This window comes from Chenopodium album, chromosome 4 (genome assembly GCF_948465745.1).
Source record: "Chenopodium album chromosome 4, dcCheAlbu1.1, whole genome shotgun sequence".
Taxonomy (NCBI): domain Eukaryota; kingdom Viridiplantae; phylum Streptophyta; class Magnoliopsida; order Caryophyllales; family Amaranthaceae; genus Chenopodium; species Chenopodium album.
This window is the reverse complement of record NC_137837.1, coordinates 73,324,472-73,342,542: the sequence shown is the minus strand read 5'-3', so window position 1 is coordinate 73,342,542 and position 18,071 is coordinate 73,324,472. Positions and strand designations below refer to the sequence as shown.

Here is an 18,071-nt window from a genome sequence, read left to right as displayed (position 1 = left end):
TTGACTAACTCTTTAGCGTCTGCTTCAAGAGTAGGCCAGAAGTAATGCCGCCTGGCTTTGACGGCTAGGGACCTGCCGCCTATATGAGAGGCGCAGTATCCAGCATGCAATTCTTCAAGAACTTCTTTCCCCTTTTCTGGGGTAACACACTTCAATAGAGGTTTGAGGAAACCCGCCTTGAAGAGTTCTCCGTTTCTCAACTCGAAGTTTGCTGCTCGCTTTTTCATGACGGCTGCCTCCTGTGGTGAATCAGGAAGCTTGCCGTCTGCTAAATATGCCCGGATGCCATCCATCCAGGTAGAGCTTCGGTCTAAGATTCCAATGGGCTCTTCATATATGCTTCTCTTTTCAAGAACTTCCCAAAAGACCGACCGAAGAGTATCACAGCAGGCGGATGAAGCCAATTTGGACAACGCATCCGCCTGGTTGTTATCTGACCTAGGCACTTGATTCAGACGGAATTCCTCAAGTGCCCCAGCCTCTTCTTTGACTGCCTGAAGATATTTGATCATAGCCGGATGAGTTGCCTCATATGTTCCCTCATACTGGCTGACGACCAATTGAGAATCAAAATAGGCGTCAATTTTAGTTGCCCCTGCTGCCTTACACATGCGGATTCCGACTAGCAGGGCTTCATATTCCGCCTCATTGTTTGAGGCTTGAAACTTAAACCGTAGTGCATATTCAAATTTGTCCCCCTCAGGGGACTCATATATAATTCCTGCACCGCAGCCGTTCTTCGTTGAGCTTCCGTCTACATACACTTTCCAAACTTGGTCAACGTTATCCGGTTGCACCGGTCGAGTCATTTCAACAATGAAGTCGGCAAACGCCTGACCTTTCACTGCCTTTCTAGGTTCAAAAGTGATTTCAAGACTTTGCATTTCAATAGCCCATTTCAACATTCTACCGGATGACTCCAAAGTAGACATTGGCCACTTGAGGGGCTGGTCGGTGTAGATTACAACCGGGTGAGCCAGAAAATAAGGTTTTAATTTCTTGAAATCCATATACAGGGCAAGGCCAAATTTTTCTACCATGGGGTACTGGAGCTCAGCATTTTTTAGAACATGGCTAATGAAATAGACCGGAAGCTGAACACCGTCTCTCTCAGCAAAGAGAACGACACTGAGGGCATGATCTGAAACGACTAGGTACATGTATAACACCTCTCTAGGAAGTGGGCTAACAAGCCTTGGCAAAGAGTTCAAGTGTTCTTTCAGCCGTTGAAAGGCCGCCTCAGCATCATCCCCCCATTCAAATCTGGTCTTCTTCCTGATTGCTTGGAAGAAGTAAAGACATTTGTCACCTGACCGGCTGAGGAATCTCCCCAAGGCGGCCAGACAACCGGTTAGTCTCTGTGCTTCCTTGACAGTGCGGGGTGACTTCATGTCAATCACCGCCTGTATCTTCTCAGGGTTAGCCTCTATCCCCCTTTGATCAATCAGGAATCCGAGAAACTTCCCAGACTCAACACCAAAGACGCATTTCTTAGGATTTAACATAACCTTATGCCGCCTGAGTGTGGTGAAGGTTTCTCAGAGATCAGCAAGGTGATCCGCCTGCTGCTTGGATTTGACTATCATGTCATCAATGTATGCCTCTACATTCCTCCCAATTTGATTAATAAAGACCGTATTAATCATCCGTTGGAACGTAGCCGACGCATTTTTCAAGCCAAACGGCATCACAGTGTAACAGAATAGCCCCTGATCAGTGACGAAGGCCGTCTTTTCTTGATCTTTCTTCCACAGGGGTATCTGATGGAAGCCGGAGTAGGCATCCATAAAGCTCATCAAGGCATGCCCGGCTGTCGAATCGACCAGAATGTCGATCTTAGGAAGCGGATAACTATCCTTGGGACATGCCTTGTTGAGATCTGTGTAATCAACACACATACGCCAGGTACCATTCGACTTCTTTACAAGCACAACATTCGCCACCCAGTTGAGGAAATTACATGGCCGAATGAACCCAGCATCCAACAGCTTTTTAACTTCGGCAGCTACCGCCTGACTTCTCTCCTCGCCGTGATTTCTTTTCTTTTGCCGGATGGGCTTCTTTTTAGGGTCCACGGCGAGTTTGTGGACAACAAGATCCGGGCTGACGCCTGGCATCTCCTCCACTTCAAAGGCAAAAATGTCTTTGAATTCATTCAGCAGAAGGTGCAAGTCTGCACCCAACTTTGCAAAAGCAACCGTCCCAACCTTCACGGTACGCTCCGGACGGCTGTCGTCCAGAGGTATATCAATATGTTCACCAGCCGGTTGGGGACGGAGCTCATATGACCGTTCACCGGTCAGTGATTGCTATTTTTTCTCTTTCTTAACCTCCACCAGCATAGGTGCCTTTCTTTTCTTCCCGGCTGCTGGTGGGGCTGGTACTGGATCAGCATCCTTGACATTGTCAAGGTCTATTGGTTCTTGCCCGTCTTGGGCCACGGTATCTTTGACGGCTGAGAGATAGCACTCCCGGGCCGTCTTCTGATCCCCATTCAAGGAACCAACAGAGCCGTCATTCCCTTCATACTTGATGAGCATGAGGGAAGGGATGATTACAGCCTTGGATTCGTTGAGGGTTGGCCGGCCCAAGATAATGTTGTAGGCGGTCAACTCCTCAACGACCAAAAACTTGACGACCAGGTGTCGCCCTTTTCCTTTCTCACCTTGCCGGATGGGTAGATCAACCCTTCCGACTGGGTAAACCATTCCACCCCCAAAGCCAACTAAGGGGTGGGTAACCGGATGCAAGCTGCTGTCATTGTATTTCAGCTTTTGCAAGCACCGAAGACTGATGATGTCTGATGAGCTGCCGGTGTCAATAAGGATCCGTCCAACCAGTTGGTTGGCAACCTTACATTCAATGACGACCGGGTCATCATGTGGGCGGCGAACACTGCCCCTATCCTTCTCGGTGATCAGAACATCCGGGAAGAAGGAGCTTGCAGACGCCTGCCCATCATCATCTTTGTCCATCTTTCGAAGATAGCTCTTGGTGCCCCGGATGGTAGGGCCACCACATGAGAACCCGCCTGCTACTGTGTAGACCGACTCCTTGTCGGTATCCGAGCTACTAGCAGGCTGGGGGGTAGTCTTAGAGGACTGGCCCTTATTCTTCTTATTTGCCCCGGCTGGGGACTTAGAAATGTAGGACTTCAGCATTCCCTTGTCAGCCAGACGGTCCAACGCCCGTTGAAGGCTGAAGCAGTCGTTGGTGTCATGGCCAACTTCCTCATGGTATTGACAAAATTTATTTTTGTTCCTTGATTGAATGGAACTTTTTGTCCTTGTTAAACTCGTACTTGGGGACGTACGGTTTAAACTCTTTCTTCTTCTTCTGGGACGGTTGGTCAGAATCACTAACCGCCCATATTTCTTTTCTCTTCTTGCTCTCTTCTTTCTTTTTGGTCGGCTGGGCAGGCCGGCTGTCTTTCTGCTTGTCGGACCTCTTGGAGTCCGACTGGTTACCAGGCGAGCAGAGGTCAGTAGCTTGAATGTAGCTTTCCGCCTCTCTTAGAGCCGCCTGTAAGGTAAAAGCCCCTTTTCTGACTAGGTCGAACTTAAAAGTCGACCCGTCTCTCAGACCTTTGAAAAAGTCTGTAAAAGCTACCTCATCAGACAGTCCTTGAATCTGAATTCTAATCAGATTGAACCGCTTGACGTAGGAGCGCAACCCTTCTCTCCCCCCTTGCTTAATGGTGCTCAAGTCCAAGCTTGTTTTCTTAGCAGGGATGTTCATTGAGAAGTTGGAAGCAAATAGGAAAGCAAGCTTCCTAAAACTATCGATGGACCCGCCTGGCAGATTACCAAACCATTGTTGGGCAATGCCCTTCAATGTAGCCGGGAAGCAACGACACCAAGTGGCATCATCCAACCCCTGCAAGTACATGAGGTTGGTGTAAGCCATGAGGTGGTCCTCCGGATTGGTGGTACCATCATAGGTACCAACCAATACATTCTTAACCTTGGCCGGCTGGGCCGCCTCGGTTATCTCCCGGGTGAACGCAAAAGGTTGTTCACCCAAGCGGAGCAGACGAAGCTGCCAGTCCAGTGGCTGGACATTGTGATATGCCGCCTGACCTCCGAAAAGAGCCGGCTGCATATAGTAAGGCGGGTACTGACCATAGACCTGAGTAGGTACATATGGTGCAGCCCCGATCATCTGAGGGCCAGAGTGGACGGTATTACCGCCTGTCTGACTCTCATGCAAGGAAGGTGCATTCCCCGCATAAGTATTGTTAAAGCTGTCTGGAAAATTCGACGTAGAAGCCGATTAAGACAACTGTTGATTTCTCTTTCGGTTGATAATCTCCCGGGCATCAAGAGATGATTTTTTACTTCCCACCGGCTGTTGAGTCCGGCGGGTGTTATTAGTATTCCTCTTAGGAAGAAGAATCTTGGACCAATCAATGGTCCCGGCTGCCTTCTCCTTTGGATGGGGAGTTGGCTGCCGATCTTTAACTAACTTCCCCTTTTCCAGAGGAGCCTTCTTGGCCGACTGACCTCTACTTGGGCCAGCCCGGCTCTGGGTGATCAGCTCTTTAATTTCACCCTTGAAACTTGTCATGAACCTCATGAGTTCGTCTCGGGTGACAGGTGCTGATCCTGAGGCCGTATGGGTTTCCCCTTCCGGCTGCCCAGGGGGTCGACTTGCACCCGCCTGGGAGGCACCCCGCTCTAGAGTCTCTCTGGGCCGGATGTGCTTGATTCTGAGAGAATCGTCATCGGCTGTAAAGGTTTCGACCTGGGGATCTTCATCCTCCTGGTCTGTAAAGACTTCTGGGTCATCGCCCAGACGGTTAAGGGGTACAGACTCTTAAACCATCTTCGAGGTACTCTCCCCACAGACGGCGCCAAATGTTTTGGGTGTTTTTGTCCCTTGGGAGAGTTACGTCACGAAGTCTGATCCGGCTAGGCTGTACCTGCAAAATAACGGAGACTCCGGGTGGGTGGAGCTCCGCCTCCAGCGATCAAGTTAGTAACTTGAAAGGGAATAAAGAGAACGGAAATTTAGGTGGGTATCTGCTCGGATTCCAAGCTCAGGTCTTTCTCTTATGTGAGAGAATGCAGGTGTAATCAATGATTCAATGTGTCCCAAAGTGGGGAAATATCTCCCTATTTATAGGGCCCTTGGAGAGTGTGCCCCTATCTAGGTCACTTGACCTAACTTTCAGTGGGCTGCGCCGTAAAACGACGCTTCTAGGGATTTGGGCCCTTAAAGGCCGTCATTTCAGAAGTGTATCTGAGGGCGCCAAGTGTCAAGAGGATGTTAAGCCACGTGGGCCATCCTGAGCTCGACACGTGGCTTCCTCTCATTGGTCCACGTGTCTAGGGTATTTTTACCCTAAACAATTTTCTTTACAAAAAATTAAATAATAACCACCCTATAGGCCTGTTCACGGATCGGATATCTGATCCGAAATGTGATTTTGGGTCACACATTTCGTAACGGATATCTGAACACTCGAATATCCAAAATTTTCGAATCGGGTGCTTCGGATATCCATTATCCAATATTAAGTAAAATTGTTATGATTACTTTCTAAATTTCACTAATTTTACCTTTTTTTTATCACTAAGTTGTACAATACTTCCTCCGTTCTCTTTTACTTGATCCGCTTTGACTTTTACACTATTCACTACCTCTCTTTTGACCGTATTTTGTGAATGATATCTAAGGAAAAATATATTCATGTGGGATCTTTTTGAATTTGTCTCAATAAATACTATCATAATATACAACTTTTATAATTTTTACTTACGGAAAATTAAGATTATTGATCGCTAAAGTTTTGTATTGTCAAGCGTGATAAAAGAAACACGTCAAGTAAAAAAGAACAGAGGAAGTATATTTTAACAAATTAGTAGTCATTTTGTAATAAATATTTTCAAAATATATTAAGAATAATATAATAAGTTAAAAATACAGGGTTACTTTTATATGAACAATTAAAAAAATTATATATATTTCACTATTTTAGGCTTTATATTTCGGATATCTTTTGGATATCGGATATCCAAAATTTTGAAAATTAATATCCAAATCCGCATCCGATATCTGCTTTTTCGGATCGGATGTCCGATCCGAAATGAAAACTCGGATCGGATATCCAAAAATTTGGACCGGTTACAAATCTGATTATCGGATTTTCGGATTCTCGGATAGTTTTGTACAGGTCTACCACCGGCAATAACCATCCATTCTCTCTAACTTCTCCAATATCTACCATTTTTTTCACCAAAGATATATATCGTGCATTAGCATGGATACTCTATAGAATCCACAAAATCAAAAGTGTATTATCAAATTATACGCAATCTATACTAGATTGATTGTCAAAATAATACAGAGTAATATCTAATATCTAATTTTTTTATGTCTCACAAATAATGTCTATTTTTACACGTACTCCCTCCATTTTTAAATACCTGCTCCATTTCTGTTGGACACGCATGCCGATGCTAATCTTTGATCACTAATATCTTTAATTATCAATAAGTATAAATTCTAACAATTGAAAATTAATAATCTATTTATTGAGATCATTCCAACAAGTACCCAAAAGACTATATTTTTTTCTTTATGTATAAATCACAAACATTAGTCAAACTAAGATAAATAAATAAATAGTGCAAAAAATAGAAATAAAACGACTATTTAAAAACAGAGGGAGTAATAAGTAATTATCGGAGTTATATTTTTGGCTTCGAGATGGAATGAACAAAAATTATAAAAAATGAATACCCAAACAAGTAAGAAGTAACCCAAGCCGGATGAGTTGATGATGAGATAACGTTGAGTAGATGAGGCTATAGGTAACGCGCCATTATCCCTCCTCTTCTTCCCCCAACTCAGTTCTTCAATGGCGTCCCAATTATCATCTTCTCCAATCTTCCTCTCTTCATCTCCCAAAATTTCAATGAATTCCCAATTCACTTCTCCCCTTCACCGCCATTTCCTCTTCCCTCGAATTCAAACAATCCAGCTTTCCACTGTTCGACGCGTAACTACCCATTACTCCTTAAAGGTTGGTTCTTTCTGATAATCCCTTTTTTTTTTACTTCAATTTGTCAATGTACATTCAATTCTCATTTGTATATCTTATTTTCAATTTGTTAATGTTGTTTACTGCACAAATTCATCCGAAGCATGATGTGCACTATTGAGTTATGCAATTGGGAGTATGATGTGTTGTTTTCTTTTATCTTAATAATCGTTTTGTTAGGTTTGGAGACGCAAATTGATGAATTAAGTATAGTGAGATAAGAGTATGAGAGTAAGAGAGTAAGTATAGGATTCTATTTTACATGGATTTAGTGGTGAACATTCTTTTATAATTGATAAGAAGGTGTTTTTTTGGCCATCCTTCAATGGAGTGCGAGAAGATTATTTGTTGACGAAAAGAGTACTAGCTAGACTGCTAGATTATATACAAATTTCTAAATAAGACTCTTACCATCATAAGATCATGGGTTGGTTGGGCTAAGGGGAGTTAGAATTAGGGATAGGGTTACATGCTTGCTTCGACTCACAAAAGTGGTCTTATGATGGTAAGGCCGTCTTACACAAATGTTTGTCTAGATTATATATGTGGGAGAATGATGTGCATTATGCTATGATCAATGTTCATTTAAGGTTAATTAGCATAGTTGCGCGTTCTTTTATCATATAGCCTAGTTGGTCCGTTTATAGAATTTAGTATGAAATTACATGTTGTGGGTGGTTTTTTTAGTACTATGTGATGTATTGTTTGAGCAAGACAGTGCCAATTGCCAATTGCCAATTGTTTGAATGAATGAGTAAGATAATATAATTTGATATAACTTTGCTGGTTCTGTATATCTTTCATATAATGCTTTACAGATTCCTATCAACCTTGTATAGTACAATGAGTTCAGTTCTTTTCGTGGTTATCCCAATTCATAAATGGAACTTCAGTCATGCAGGAATCAACAGATCAGCATGGTACATCTTATACCCCCATGGTTAAGAATGGGCTGAAAGGACTCCAAAGGACCTTGGCTGCAGTTCTTCTCGTCGCTCAGATTTCAACTCCTTTACCTATTATTGAGTGGGGTTACTCTGTCCCTCCCGCAAAGGCTGTGCTTTATTCTCCAGATACTAAAGTTCCTAGAACTGGGGAACTTGCATTAAGAAGGGCAATACCAGCAAACTCAAACATGAAAACAATACAGGTTGATCTTTACATTATTTCACATGGTTCTCTGAGAACTATCTTGTTATCTTACTTTGACATGTCTCCCCCCCTTTGTCAAATATTTTTATCTTGTCCAGGAATCACTAGAGGAGCTCTCATACTTGCTTAGAATCCCTCAAAGAAAACCATACGGAACGATGGAAGGAAATGTAAAAAAAGCATTGAAGGTTTGTTTTCTTATGCCTTGCAGCTACAATATTTATGTAGCGTATCATTTACATTTTACATGCACTGCAGTATAATTACATGAAGCAGAATTATGATTATTTCTGCTCTGTACAGCTGTACTGATCTATTGTCAGTATCGGCTTACTCAAGGATATAATTCAAACATTCGAATCTGGAATTTCATTTCAGAGTGTAGAAGGAAATAAAATTTAATTGAATAGAGAGAAACCTTCAATATCTGTCTTAAATGGATCCATGAACTACGTGCATTACATATTTAAATTTCAGGCTATTACAAGCTAGCTCACTTACTAGTATAACTGATTTTCTATAGTGGCATTTTGCTTTCTGTAACCGAGGCTAACTACTACTCCCTCCGTTTTTAAATACTTGCTCCATTTCTCTTGGGCACGCATGCCGATGCTAATCTTTGATCACTAATATCTTTAATTATCAATAAGTATAAATTCTAACAATTGAAAATTAATAATCTATTCATTGAGATGGTTCTAACAAGTACCCACAAGAATATATTTTTTCTTATGTATAAATCACAAACATTAGTCAAAGTAGGACAAATGAATAGCACAAAAAATAGAAATGGAGCAAGTATTTAAAAACGGAGGGAGTATGTTGTAATTTATTTATGAACAACTCTTATTCTCACTGGATACTAATTGAATCGAACAGTATTCATTGAACTCCATACTTGGTGATGTTTATGTACTCCAACATGACCTCCTCTATTGAGTAAAACTAGGGTTGAAGTATTTAGATATCTTTCTAAAATTTTCAGGATCAAGTCTTAAATGATTTAAAATTGTAGAATTGTATATGTCAATGTATATATATTATTCATCTTGCTAGCATCCATGGTCTAATCAAAAGATTAAATGTATAAATACAATAGCCAGCAGTGATAACATAACTCAATTTGACAGATGAAACTCTGTGCCTTCTTCATTCAGCCTGAAGTTTAAATATATTTACTTTATTGTAGCATCAGGTAATTAAATGTCCTTAAAAACTGAAGTTTAACTCAATAAGAATTATCCTACCTCCATTTCTTTTTAGTTGACACGTAAACTAAATAAAAACGGAAGAAGTATATGATGATATTTCTTCATCTATCATGACAAATTACAGTGATTTTTTTCCACTTGGTATTTAATCTATTCAACTCTTGTTAAAAAATAAATTATGCATGTGAATTATTTATTTCTTTAAGTGCTTGTATTGCCCCATTGAACTAGTAGGAAAAGATTTGTCACATCATGCAAAATTCTCTGATATATAACATGATACAGTTTTGGTCTCTGATATTTATGCCTCATTATGTGTATATCTTGTTCCCTTCATAGTGCACTGTACGTTTATGTTTCTGCTTCTCCATTGCAACAACTCTCGGCATCTTAATCAATTAAAATTAGGCTTCTATTCTGAGTATGTTTTTAATTTTGTATGTATACTTGCTTTACCTTTAAATTTATCCCATCTTTGTCAAAGAAATAGAACTGTCTTTGATCTTTTTAGCCTGTTAACCTTTCATGCCAGGTAGCACTAGATGAAAAGGAATCAATTTTGGGTAGTATGCCCGCTGATTCGAAGGAAAAGGGTTCTCTTCTGTATGCATCTTTGATTGACGGGAAGGTATGTCATATATGTTGAGGATATGTTTTCCAATGTTTGTAAGCAGCTTTCTTCTTATTTATTACCTTGAAGCTGGCTCTGTGTTTCTATTGACCTTTGTGCTTGCTTAAGCATAATTTGGCAGCATATTTGGTATGCTATAACACCTCTGTAGTCTGTATGCTATATTAAATCCAATTAAATGCTTTTTCTTTAGTTTTAAATTACGTTATGTTGACATTCTCATCCTGAGCTCCTGGAAAATTAAAAGATGAGAAAAAAAATGTGTGTGTGTTCAAGGGAATTTATAATCATGAGAGTGATAGGCATGTCTTCAGTCTTCACTCCTATCTAAGAAGCAGAAACCTATCTCGGGCCTCCTAACTAGTATTAGGCTCGTCTTCACTCCTATCTAAGAAATAGAAACCTATCTCAGGCCTCCTATCTAGTATTAGGCAAGTAAGGAAGGGTTGGATCAACCTATAAGAGTATGAGAGATTATACATCTTATGAGAGTATGAGTTTTTGCTGTCATTTTCACTTTTGGTTGATAGAGCTACGAACGAGATTGTAATAGGATAAATAATATAACAAAAGAGATCTATGGGCATTGGCTCTCCACTAACATGCTATGACTTGTAAGTTGTAACAACCACCCTTCATTCTTACCCATGACTAATGTGAATAAGTAAGGAAACAACCTAGCCCATTCCTATCCAGGGCCAATGGATTAAAATCTGTAGCGTGACTTGAAACCCTAATCAACCCCAACTATCGTTGTTATTTTAGTATGAGATCTAACCCCCTCGAGCCAAGTGAAGATGCCTAACATATATTCAAATCCTCCGCGGATTGCATCATGGATATTATTAATCAAGTAATAAAGACCAAACCTATGACAAACAAGTCATTGAAACAAGTCTTCCTATTCTACAAAACAATCCTCAGCCACACAAACAATTTTCACATATCATCTCCCCCCCCCCCCCCCCTTCTTTTTCCCTTCGAATTGCCTCCTAAAAATTACTTGATTACTGGGGAAAAACAACCTAGAAAACATGATCGCTAGTAAAAACACTACTAAATATGAAGAACTACTAGACATGAATCTTGTGACGCTTAAAGAAAAAAGAAAGAAGATTATATAATAACAAGAATGTAAGGAATCAATTATGTACACTAACAATAATGGGGAGAGATTAGAAATTATAGTAACCCTTTGAAAGAGGATGCAAAAGAAGAGGTTAATAATTTCCAAGAGTATGTGTACAAGTGTTGAGAATAGACTTAGCAACTTAAAGTACTTGAAAAACTAGATTACAGAGAAGAGAACTTTCTTCTATCTAAAAAGTGGCTACAAAAGATGAAATTATCGAGTAGCTAGTAGTTGTGTTTGGTCAGTATGCACAACATCAGGGAATGGCTGTTTCTTTGTTGTCCACTGAAATAGAGATTTGTGTTTCTTGTCCTCACAGTCCAAACAGGGGTGCACGGCCATGCTCTAGCCATTACTCTGAAGCTGGCTTCTTCTTCTAGTTTATGTCATGTAAATACTATTTTACAACTTTCTTCAGCTTTTTCTTGTAGGGTGGCTTGCGATCACTTCTCGATTGCATAAAAGAAAAGGATGCTGATAGAGTATCAGTGGGCCTTGCATCTTCATTGGATACAGTTGCAGAATTGGAGCTGCTACAGGTATCATTGAATATTGATAACTATTCTATTATATATAAATGAAATTTAAGCAAATGAGTGACATAATGATATAGTAGTTTTTTACATCTGAGAATGCATTTTTAAGTTTTCTCATTTGCTCTTTCATATAATCATAGAACTTTGAAAGTGAGAAATAACAGTGTTTGACTGAAAGGTCACTTCTGTAAATAAAGCTGCTATATACTCTTGAGTGCATTCCAAAAACTTAGTCATCCTAGGTTCATGAGAGAAATCACAGGGGTCTATTTAATTTGCTGAGATATGTAGAGATCTAAGCTTATGATTAGATGATATAGCTAGAAACAGCTTCTGTTCTATTCTGTTTCTTGGCCCCTTGGAAAATTGCAATTCAAATTAATCATAATATCCAATATTATAATTCCGAATGCTTCAAGATCAAAAGCTTTTAAGATTCAAAGAAGCTCTTCCGCTAGTTGTTACCTTTTTCACTGCTTGGGTTCTAGTACTGACCTTTGTAGTTTCATTGTGCAACAGATGCTATTAAAAGCATGCCATAGCCTTTAGTGAGCGAGGTCTCATCATGCTTTCTTTGCTGTACTCACCTTCACATAAAATGACTGTATTATATATTTCTTCTGAATTTAGTTGATTATTAGCTGTAATTTCTATGCTTCCATGGGGAGGCTTCAACTAGATGGCAAAAATAAATTTAACATGTTTCGATTGCAACAGGCTCCAGGAATATCGTTTTTATTACCTCAGCAATACTCACAGTATCCAAGGCATGTTTTCTTTTTGTCAGCTTTTTGCTCTTTTCATTGTTGGTGGAAGGAAAGAGGAAGAATTTTTATTGATTAGTGCTCCTGATAATTAATTAATGAACTCATTTTGTGACAATTAAATTTGATCTGCTGCTTTTGAAGCAATGGATATAAAGTTGGCCTTTTATGATCTCTTCTGTATTAAACCTGTGCTTGGATATATTTGGTCTTTAGGCTAAATGGGCGAGGAACAGTTGAATTTGTTATTGAAAAAGGTGATGGTTCTACGTTTACTCCTCAAGCTGGAGGTGAAGCCAAAAATACAGCCACCATTCAGGTACTAATTCTGTAATAAATCTCTATTGTAAAGCAAGCACTAATAAGAATCCAATAATTCAACCTGATTATCTAGTTTAATTCGTGTATTCTGCTCATTTAACATTTTTGGACTTGTTTGCGCCTAAAACCCAGACAATTGATCTACCATTCAGTACACTTCAAACTGTTTCCTTTGAGCTTCTTGAAACCCACAATTCTTCGATCAGTGAAAGGAACTATAAACTTATATAGGGTGAAAGCATCTATTAAAGTTTGAAACTCCAGGTGCTCTCTGAGGGATCCGATTTATAATGCCTTCTGTATAATTATCTGCCTCTTTTTATGGGGCTATAATCATATGGACATATCATGCACAGATCATGTAGCACCTGCACATAAGTACTAAAAAGAATGCTTATAGTTGAATTAGGAACCGTAGGATTTCAATTTGAATAGTTGAGAATTTCACTTCTATGCCATGTAAATAAATTCTTTGCTTGTGAGTTGTTTCTTTTTGTTACTATCATACTTAGCTTATCAATATTGCATGCATTCAGGTTGTAATAGATGGATATTCGGCACCATTGACTGCTGGGAATTTCGCTAAATTGGTAAGGTACTTAAACAAAACTTTTCCTTGATAAATTTCAATTTTGTTATGCACATTGAGTTCATCATCTGTTTAAAATCATTAATTTGAGAAATGGATTCTCAGTGTTCAAGTCTCATTATGACATCACTTATATGTATGCACACAAATTAATTTTACATTTTCTGGAGGAAAGTAGGTCACCTAAAAGTTAGAGAAATTTAGGTGGAATTAATTTTGGAAGAAGTTCCAGTTAAGGTTCTTGATGTTAGGCTAAATTTTACTTTTGTGCCCTATATTTGTATATTTCCAATTTGGTAACCAAGATTTGCAAAGGATTTTTATTTTGGATACCTTTGTGGCTCCACCAATCTAATTAGTCATTTTTTTTATTCCACCAAGTTTTTACAATTTGAAGCATGGATAGCACTGCACCATCGTTTAAAATTACTGCACTTAGGCACAGGAGTTCTTCCAACTCAGCACTGAGAAATCTGGATTCCCTCTGGAAACTATGTATCCAATGGTCCGCTGACTTTCTGTACACTTCACCATACCTACATAGTGAAAGTTCTGACAGAGAGAAGCATCAAGGTTTACTTGAAGAGAGCTTGGTCCTGGAGGTTGCCTAGGAAAGGGTTATTTGGGTTAATGTTAGCATGGCTCTGAGCCCCTGAGTATTTTGAAAAAGGCTGGTGAGATGCTTGATTTGCTGAAAACTGAGTTTTCTACCTGAAGAAATTACATGGGATTGTGAGGTGGAAGAACATTTTGATCTTGTGAAATAGTGTGGTTTTGATTACTTATGCTCTTTGTTCTTTGAATGGCTCAAATGGTTTATATGTATCATAGACTGCATTGGCTAACCCTTGATGAGCAATTAACTATTAAGCAATGGCCACATGTATAATAATTATATTGCTGTCATTAAAATACCAATGATTTCCTTATGAAATTATGTGGCAAACTAATAACAATCAAGTGTGTTAATGAATCAAGAGGTTGCCAACTTTTCTTCATTCTATACAAGATCAAGTTATGTTGATTAACTCTTTTGTATAAAATGGCATACTTACACAAAATTATCAGGTAATGGATGGAACATATGATGGTACAAAGCTAAATTGCACCACTCAAGCTGTTCTCTCTGACAACAAACTTGACGCAAACAAAGGTTATAGTGTTCCTCTAGAATTAATGCCATCTGGGCAATTTGAGCCGCTCTACAAGACAACTTTGAGTGTACAGGTTGGTGTTCATTTTCATTCCCATCTGAGAACTTGCCAAGCCTGCTGATGTCATTTTGCAATGTATAATCTCTCTTTGCATTTCAGGATGGTGAGCTGCCAGTTTTGCCATTATCTGTTTATGGAGCGGTGGTTATGGCTCACAGTGATTCTTCTGAGGAATACTCATCGCCGAATCAGTTTTTCTTTTATTTGTATGACAAGAGAAATGTAAGTCTACCCCAACCTTGTTGAACTTACCTTATTTTTACACTGCTGTATAGCCTGTATTACTAAATGATGGCTACCAGTATTCCAATAATTCCTGTTTAATGTTAATTTGGAACAGTTAATAATGCAAGTAATAATGTCACAGGACTCACAGTAGTTTTCTAAACAAAAGTGGGCATTATCTTAAATTAGCAGAGCATCTTTCTATTTTGCTCAAGATAGCATTTTTGTTTCCAATAAGGCTGAGAAAATATATCATACTTCTATTCTATTGGTGATTTCTACGACACATTGCTGACCCAAAATTACCACTCAGCATTTGAAAAAAGTTCTTTTGTTCCCATTGTAAGATTCGATCTTCAACCATGTGAGGGGAGCTCAGTTGGTTAGAGCTTCCACTCTAGAACTTGAGGCCTCATGCTCAAAGCTCATTCAGGGAAGGGGGTTGGAGGTGGAGTAGGTTGAATTTAGGTGCTTTATTAGAGGGCGCTGTGTATACATCACCAAGTAGTTTTGGTGGTAGCATACTAGCATATACCCAAAGTAGGGAACTTTTTCCAAGTAATATAGTGTAGGAATTTTCTTTAGCTCTTTTGATAGGAATTTTCCTTGTGTCCTCTTGGATATATAACCTATTATTATTCGATAATCATTTAAGTGGTACAGAGAATATGATAATGTGAATACGTTATGACCCTTTCACTTTTTCAGGCTGGCTTAGGAGGACTGTCATTTGATGAAGGTCAATTCTCTGTGTTTGGGTATGTCTTTAACGCTTTATTGTACTCTAGTATTTTTCTTTTATATCACTATTTTACATTCAACATTCTCATATGATTTTGATTTTTTTCGTCACCGGTATATCATGGTGTAGTTACACAATAGTGGGGCGAGATATTCTTCCTCAAATCAAAACTGGCGATATCATTAGATCTGCAAAGCTAGTGGAAGGCCAAGATCGCCTCATACTGCCAAGTAACCCAAATTCAACTTGAAAGTGCTCTCATTAGACCCTGCTCTGATTGCATTTCTTAAATTTGCGGCATGCTATTCGTTCTTTTACCTTGATAGAGAACTATAAACGCCTACAAACTTCCTAGCTCATTATTCCAGATCTGTACAATGATATTACCTCAATGTTCAGCTTCAAGATCATATTCCTTCTGGCATTGCTGGTGGAAAACTCATATTTCATACTTCATTAGCAACCTGGCTTATGTATAGTGTCTAGGTTTATTGTTTGAATTATGTATCTAAGATTGTTGAATTGAACATGGTTTTCAGATTCTTAATCCAGGCTCTTATTTGTCAAATATGACGTGGTTCGTTTGTAATGCCGTGCACTCTTGGCCTGTGTGAGCTCTTCAGTCAGGTGCAGGCAATTTGGTCATAGCACATTCTGCTGTATCTTCTTTTAAGTACACTTACAATAGCGACTTGTATCGTCCAAATTTAGGCATGAACGTTTCTCACATGGCAATGTAGCCAAATTCAAACTTAAGATGATCTTACCAGCTATTACTAAACCACCCTCATCTGAAAATTCATTGTTAAGAGATTTAAGACACCCGTTGATCCGGATTAGCCTAATCAAACCACTGCACCTATTGTATCCCTTATCATCACACAGTTTAAGTACTCATTTTGTTTAACGTGCAAAGGAGAATTAATATGCATTTTGGGAAATGACGTTGAAGATGTAATAAAAACCAACTCAATAACACCTGAGATAATTGAAGTTCATACATATGAAGCGACAAACTAATTACACTAACACCTAAAGGGTTAAAAGAAAATTCCAAAATACTAAGAAAAATTAACTAGGGTAACTACTCAAACTTGCGACAAACTAGTTAAATTTACCATAACAAGCCTAAAACATATGGAAAGATGCTACAACAGCAAAATGTCAAAGATGAATCAGATGCTCTTCATTTCATGCTTATGGAACTGTATAACCTGCCAAAAACAAGCCAAAAAAAAAAAACATTAATTAGCACGTACGTATAAACTAGTGACGTGACGGCTAAATCAGAAGTAAGTTACCACGTGTTATAAATAAACAAAACTTATGTTCAAAACCAATTATCAAATTGATAATATAATATGAAACTAGTACGTAAGATGACAGCTAAATCTGAACAGAGGTAAAGTACGTGAATTAAAACTTACTTCCGCACTTGGAGCCGTGAGCCATGGTTTTGCCACAACTCTGAAGACAGTGCATAGCTTTAGGCATGCTAATGAGCTGCTCAACCTGTGAAGTAATATGCGTACACATGCATGCAACATCAATATTTTTTAACACATTACAACATGCTGAAGATGGATCCATTGGTGGACCTGGTTTTTGAACAAATATTGCACATTGTGTTATAAGCCCTTGCAAATCACCATTGCATTGCCCATTTCCTACCTTAATGTTTCCATAATATGCTCCAATTAAACCGAAAATTATAGCAAAAACTAAAACATTATGATTATTTTTGCTAATCAAGGTTATTGCCATTATGATGGGTAAAAATGAAATACAACTTGTTTTGTATGTTAAATTGTGAAATTTGGTGATATAAGTTAAGGGGTATTTATAGATGGTAATTCTTGGTTTTGATTCTAATTTATGAAGATAAAGTAAGATTAAATTTGGTTATTTGCTTATTGGATGCATGTACTGTGTGACTTATGACCGTTGCAGATTAGGTTGATTTCTGTTCTCTTGTTGGGGTTGATGATGATCAAGTTGTGGATTTTGGAAATTGTTATATGCAATTTACTTACATGCATGTGAACTTTATTTTATACTTAATTTACTATTACTAGTGTTAATTTCATGACTTTTTTTTTTGTCTAGTTTGTTTTGTTCTTTTGTGGTATATACTGAGAATCTATGTAAACATTTCATTTGGATTCCAAATGTGTGCCATTTTCTAGTTAAATTTTGAACAATTATGTTTTGGACTATCTACTACTACAAGAGTACAAGGCTAACTACAAGTCTACAACATCTTATGAGCGCCTGCCTCCAGGATAAAAGCTCGGTATTTTTATCAGATACTCCCTCTTTCCCCGATTGATAGCCACTTTTGTCATTTTTAGTGACTTGAAATGTTAGTAACATTTGCTTTTTTCAAGTACCATTAATATTATTTTTTTACCAAAATTCTCTAACATTTGCAAAAATATTTGTGCAACTTTAACTTTCCCATGTACTTTAATTACTTTCTATCTCTCTATTTTTTTGCATACCCAATGTA

The 18,071-nt window shown here is 38.7% G+C and overlaps 1 protein-coding gene and 1 long non-coding RNA gene across 3 annotated transcripts; one reads left to right on the top strand and one right to left on the bottom strand.

The window, feature by feature from the left end:
• Window positions 1-6,745: 6,745 nt before the first annotated feature.
• LOC145629299 (peptidyl-prolyl cis-trans isomerase CYP37, chloroplastic-like) lies at window positions 6,746-16,130 on the top strand. Of its 2 annotated transcripts, none has more exons than XM_081681859.1 (12): window positions 6,746-7,027; window positions 7,947-8,195; window positions 8,296-8,385; window positions 9,941-10,036; window positions 11,603-11,710; window positions 12,425-12,474; window positions 12,688-12,790; window positions 13,329-13,382; window positions 14,450-14,608; window positions 14,695-14,817; window positions 15,529-15,578; window positions 15,692-16,130. In XM_081681859.1, the coding sequence occupies exons 1-12, from the start codon at window positions 6,863-6,865 to the stop codon at window positions 15,810-15,812; spliced, it is 1,368 nt and encodes a 455-aa protein (XP_081537985.1). In that variant the 5' UTR covers window positions 6,746-6,862; the 3' UTR covers window positions 15,813-16,130. The 2 variants fall into 2 exon arrangements, with proteins under 2 accessions (XP_081537985.1, XP_081537986.1); XM_081681860.1 differs by having other exon boundaries at window positions 6,893-7,027; window positions 7,939-8,195.
• Window positions 16,131-16,489: 359 nt separating this feature from the next.
• On the bottom strand, window positions 16,490-17,500 carry LOC145627243 (uncharacterized). Its single transcript, XR_014111357.1, has 2 exons — window positions 16,990-17,500; window positions 16,490-16,776 (listed from the first exon to the last, which is right to left on the bottom strand). It is a non-coding gene; the product is annotated as an uncharacterized LOC145627243 (long non-coding RNA).
• Window positions 17,501-18,071: the final 571 nt, after the last annotated feature.

Bases quoted from the DNA above. Each gene is read 5' to 3' on its own strand.
- LOC145629299 (XM_081681859.1), top strand. From the start codon at position 6,863: ATGGCGTCCCAATTATCATCTTCTCCAATCTTCCTCTCTTCATCTCCC. The intron at 14,609-14,694 runs GTTGGTGTTCAT...TTTGCATTTCAG, and splicing joins AGACAACTTTGAGTGTACAG to GATGGTGAGCTGCCAGTTTT. The intron at 14,818-15,528 runs GTAAGTCTACCC...TCACTTTTTCAG, and splicing joins ATTTGTATGACAAGAGAAAT to GCTGGCTTAGGAGGACTGTC.